Genomic DNA, 5,596 nt, shown 5'->3' on the forward strand with positions numbered 1-5,596 from the left:
GTTTAAAAAATCTACTTAAACATGAAACTTTGATCTTTCTCTACCTWTTCTGGTTCTATAACTTGCTGTTTTTTCCCCCTTTTTCTCTGTTTGAACTGGCAGTATTTGAGAAATTAGTACATGTACCACAGCCTTTTTTTGTGGAGGGTGGGAGGTCATGTACAAAATTTCACTTACAGAAATAGGTAGGCTAAGCTAAAAGCATTGCCATTAATCAAAGTCTGCATGATTTAGTACAGAGTGTCTGTTCTTGTTAACAAACATGGGCCTACAGAAAAGAGACTGTCACTTAATAGCAGCATGTGAATCCATGTTTGCATCCTGCCTGCATGTTGGCCTGTGTGGTTTGTTTCAGAGGGGAGTTAAAGAAATATTTCAATTTCTATTTTTTTTTTTTATTGTTTTACCTGAGCAACATATCTTTCAGTATCTTTGTTTTACTGTTTCTCTGCTTTTCAGACTAAAGCATCAGTCCCAGTCACAAAGTTAGTCCCTGCAGCATGTTCAGTGTTTGTTTGCAGTTGTGCTCTCAAATGCATGAATTCATCTCAGTTTAATATTAAAGTTTTTCCTATCTATTATTATTAAATAAAGTGCTATGGATTCCATGAGCATTTTTTTTAGTTTTATGATGCACTGTGCAAAAAAAAAAAAAAAAGGCAGGGCAACCTACCATTTTTAATCAGCTTAATTTTCTAAATATGGGACAGTTTTGGGACAGCTGTAAATTTGCATCACAGTAATTAATCTCAATAAATCACGTGCTGCTATAACAGGAACATGTTGAGAGTTGCTCATAAATCAGAGTGATCAGCTTAGTGAAATTCTTAGAGACAGTATATTTATAGGTGATTTATTGACAGGAGGCCTCGGGAAACACTCTGTAGGCATGTTTATGTGTGTGCATGTGTTTGCCCTAAGAGTTGATTTGTATGATGTCCAGATAGTGACAGGCGTCTCAGCCTCCTGTTGCCAAACATGACCTGAGTGTTCATGCATAAACACAAGCTGAACATATTGAGTGTTACTCAGTCTCTCAAAGCTACATCGTATGTTTGCGTAAATCATATTATGTAAGGCATTTTAAAAAACTGGCTTAAGTGGACGTGTTGCCCAACGCTTACAGAATTTTACATGATTCAAAACCACCACCATGTGGTTGAAAAAGGAAATAATTTTTCACGAGTTTAAATTTAACTCATTTTTTTTGTTGTGTTGTGCTCGCAGTAGCTGTMCTTTACAAATCCTTTTTACTTTATTTTGAATATCAAAAGCTGCTACTGATTGGAAACTAAATTTAATTTAATTAATTCCTCTCAAATTAATTATTTTCTGTCCCTCTTCCTGTTTCTCTTCTGCTGTTGGCTCTCCGTTAGTGGACCTCAAAATGTATTTAAGTAAGTCTTATCACAACTGCACTCATTATAAATGTTGTTTTATCTTTTCTGTTCATTACTTTATCTTTATTCCTGCTTCCTTATTCTCTTTGTTTCTGATTTTCAAGAAAACCTCTGCAGCAACCACCAAGGTATCACCACATAAAACTAATTGTGTTGTGACACCTTACTCTGACAAATACATTTTCAGGGTTTATTGTCTACAGTGGGTTCTAGTTTTATTAGTCACCTAACAGTTTTGTTCAGTTTCATATAGTGAAATATAATGTGTTGTATGCATTTAGATTCCTGATTGACATTCAGTGAAAGGTCATTGAGTGAGTAGATGTGAAGTGATGTTTCCTGACTCCATACATCCCTCTCTTCCTCCTTTCCTCAGAGCTCCCAGAAAACATGTTGTGGACACAGACATCCATTTTTATCACGTGCCCACTCACGCCGATGCCAGCAGAAAGCGCATAATGGAGGACACAGAGGACTGGCGTCCACGCACCGGCACCACCCAGTCCAGGTCCTTCAAGATTCTGGCTCAGATCACCGGCACCGAGAACGGTACGACACCTCAGCTCAGTCTTTCATTACAGCATGCTTGTTTTGTGCTACGCTGGAGACGTCAAATTTAGGATTGTTCATGATTTACTAAGTCTGATTTAAATGGTTACTGATGCAACGCTTTCCAGAGAATATAAATTAATTTATTTTGCATTTCTGTTTCAGTTCAAAATGAGGAAGCTGACTCAGCCAAGAAGACAAAGTAAGTGCAAGTTAATAAAAAGCCTTTTTTGCTCCATATGAATGATTGTGACATTTTAAACTTCATGGTTTTTGTTTGCATATTAAATCAAATTTTTTCATTCAAACTGCTCACTTCCATATTACTGTAAACAGAAAATCCTGCATCAAGTCCTTGTGGTCCAGTTCTGACTGTCAAAGTGATGCTGCATGAGTCCAAATATTAGAAGAGAAATCACATTTAATCTACTGAGTCAGACCTGTCTGCACTTTTATACTGTACATCAAACCACAACAGGACAGTATCTCTGAGAGCAGTTTGGATTGTTTTCATCTGATGAAAGACTGATTTTAGACCTGACTCTAATAGTTCATGTATGCGCTGGTTTTTGTTTTGTGTCTCTGACAGCCTTGTTTTGCCATGTGTTAAACAACTTGTGGTTGTGTTGTTGAATCTCTTGGCTCCAACTTGATTGTGTTCTCATGCCATGTGTGATCCACAGTGTTGTATAAAGTACCTCAAAGTGATACCCGAGTAAAAGTACAAGTATCTTATCATAAAAATACTTTGGTAAAAGTTAGTCTTCTCTAAGAACTTACTTACTACTTACTTGAGTAAAAGTCTTGAAGTATCTGATATTCTTTATACTTAAGTATCAAAAGTAAATTTCTGACATAAAATCTACTTAAGTATTTTAAAGTAAAAATACTGAGTAAAAGTGAGTGGTAAGATTTTCCTAAATGACATTTAACTTTCCAAAAAAAATTTTGTTTCTAATGGCGTGCAGCTGGGATGGACTGTGTACAAAGTAATAAGGTGTCAGAATGAAATATATTTATACTTCTCATCCAACCACAATTAAATTCACTCTATMCAGGAGACACAATTTATCAGGATAGTATTTTTTTAAGTAATAACAACTCAGAATAAAATAGGAGTAACAAATTTCTACTTCTTACCTTTTTAAAAAATGTAGTGAGTAGAAAGTACAGATAATTGTGTAAAAATGTAATGAGTAAAAGTAAAAAGCACGCTGAAAAATAATTACTCAAGTAAAGTACAGATAACCAAAATTTCTACTTAAGTACAGCAACAAAGTATTCGTACTTAGTTACTTTATAACTCTGGTGATCCATCAGCTGACTGTTGTTGCTGTTGTTGGTTTGCAGTGTTCCATGTGATCAGTGTGTTTCTGGGATCAGTCGTGCTAACATTGTTTTTGTCTCTGGCTTTAAACATTGACTCATTCAGCCCGTACTGATCATACATCAAGGCTTGCATTTTGTCTGAAGATAATTACCATTTTCACTCAGCTTTGTTCATCTTCAGCTTTGTTTGTGCTACTAGCTCCCTCAGCATCATCTCGCTCTCATTGTGGCGCAGCTTATCTGATTTCACTTTTCAGATTGACTTTTCTTCTTGGTCTAAATTTTTTGTCCTTTCTGGCATTCTTCTCTCCTTTTACTCTTGTGCGCTGGATGCCAGAGTGAACAAGACCACCACTCGGTTGGTGATTGGACCCAAGTACAACGAGTTGAGAGACTGGCACCACGGAGTGTCTGCTCGCACCCTGAATGTCCAGTAGATCATGTGTGCATGTTTGTGCGTCTGTGGGTGTTGTTGGCCGTATGCAGGTGTATTTTTCTTTTAGGGTCGTGTTAAATGTCTACATGAAAGAGTTGTTGGAGATGTCAGACTGTAAAGAAAGAAAACTAAAGAATTCAGGCATGAGAGTTATATGTGTTTGAGAATGTTCCTTATTGTTTTCATATATGTGGACTATGGGTGTTTTCACTTTTCCAGATTATTGTGAATCAAACTAATTTAATGGAAAGCAGCTGGACTTTTTAATATTGAAATCATTTACTAGTTACTCTCAATACTTCCTTATTTTCAGAGTTGCAAAAAGTGTACATGAACTTTATTATTAAAACATACTTTGTCAATATAAAAAACAATACATTTTCTTTAAAACCTAACGATAAAAAACACATTCTCAATAGTTTTTTCTGTATCATTTGTGTCTGACCCCAGGTTTTAATCTGCACGAGTGTGTTTCCTGAAATCCTCGTTATTGAGACCTTTGTCTTTCAGTTTAAAACATATATAAAAAGATCGTTGTGAGATTAGTTTTCATTGTGATGGCTTGTGTGAAGAAATTAATTAAAAATTAAGCTTTAAAAAAAGCTTAGCTGCTTTCTTATAAAGTTTTTTAAACTATGCTTGACCCATTTAAACTTTGCAACAGCCTTTATCCCCTTAATATAACTRTGACGGATAAATAGTATGTCAATATGAATATATAAAATGATTTCACCTGTTTATACTCAAATGTTTTGCTTGACTGAAGTTTATTTGTATTAAGCATGTGTTCACATCTAGAATGCTGTCAGTGATCCAGCTGGTAAAGTATTATAATAATAAACAAAACAGATTATAACAAGAAAATTAAACATTTTAAGAAATTTAAAAAATTAAAAAAATTAAAAATACAGTAAAATGAGCTGGCCTTACCTTGAAATATTAAAAAGACAATAAAAAAGGCAGTTAAAAAAAACATTGGATGATTTCATATCAAAAAGTAAAAAGCTACAGAGTCAAATATGGCAGTAACCCAGATTTTACCTAAGTGCCCTTGTATTTGTATTAGAGACAATGCACACAAAAGTAAAATKAAATGAGAGAATAAAGATTCAAATAATAAAAATGTATTAGGAAGTCCCACAAAAACCAGTTTAAACCGGCCAAGCTCTCAAATTTAGGTTGAAAGTCAAATGCAGCAGTTCCTCTTTTTTGTCACTAGAGGACGGCACAGTTTAAGAAAGTTTTAAATACTGAACATGGTAAATCTTAGTTATCAAAAGCAGTAAATCTGTTTGTTGTCCAGAGGGTGCAGTACCACAGTTTTAGAATATAATTTACAAACAAGTAAAATTTTTATTTCCCTAAAGTATTTATCCACAGTTGTCTCTTCCTGCTGTCCTCACAGCTGTTCTCCTCTCTCCTCTCTACTTTCTCTGATGTGATTTTTTTTTTTATCATCATGTATTCTGAATAAAACCAGTCAGGTGCAAGGTTTTAATGATGGATGTTTAGTGAAACCGGTTACTCCAATTTTAACTTGTGTTGATAGGGACAAAGTAAAGTTTATTGTGAAGACAGTAGCGCTCACTTTGGGGCTCATATTAGAAGCTCTGGACTTCCTGCCCAAAGCATCCCCCTTGCCCCCTTCCTTCGATCCCCCTGTYGCCCCCTCAGACAGACTAAAAAAATACTGCAAAAAAAGCTGAAGTGTACTGGGGCAGTGTGGTAATTTGTACTTTGGACTGAGATGACCATTCAGCATTTTCCATGTATTTTCATTTAACAAGTTATTTTAATAGATGTCTTGATCCTGTTTGGAATCAATAAAATATTACCCAATAAAGTTTGATTTTTTGCTCTTTTTTATTCCTCAGTCTTTTTA

General features: G+C 35.0%; 1 protein-coding gene across 7 annotated transcripts in view; it reads left to right on the top strand.

Annotated features, from left to right (window-relative positions):
• Positions 1-5,596, top strand: part of pdlim5a (PDZ and LIM domain 5a) — a 54,832-nt gene that overhangs the window by 32,985 nt on the left and 16,251 nt on the right. For 3 of the 7 annotated variants that reach the window (XR_001311229.1, XM_014020789.1, XM_014020792.1), the window contains exons 6-9: positions 1,377-1,397; positions 1,505-1,528; positions 1,777-1,949; positions 2,115-2,151. Coding sequence is in view for 6 of the 7 variants with exons in the window: in XM_014020789.1 (XP_013876243.1) it covers positions 1,377-1,397; positions 1,505-1,528; positions 1,777-1,949; positions 2,115-2,151 (255 nt within the window). In the remaining variant the exon portion in view is untranslated. Of the gene's footprint in view, positions 1-459; positions 486-1,376; positions 1,398-1,504; positions 1,529-1,776; positions 1,950-2,114; positions 2,152-5,596 lie in introns of all 7 variants that reach the window. The other 4 variants (XM_014020793.1, XM_014020794.1, XM_014020790.1 and 1 more) reach the window with 4 other exon arrangements.

Source organism: Austrofundulus limnaeus, unplaced genomic scaffold (assembly GCF_001266775.1).
Source record: "Austrofundulus limnaeus strain Quisiro unplaced genomic scaffold, Austrofundulus_limnaeus-1.0 Scaffold265, whole genome shotgun sequence".
NCBI lineage: Eukaryota > Metazoa > Chordata > Actinopteri > Cyprinodontiformes > Rivulidae > Austrofundulus > Austrofundulus limnaeus.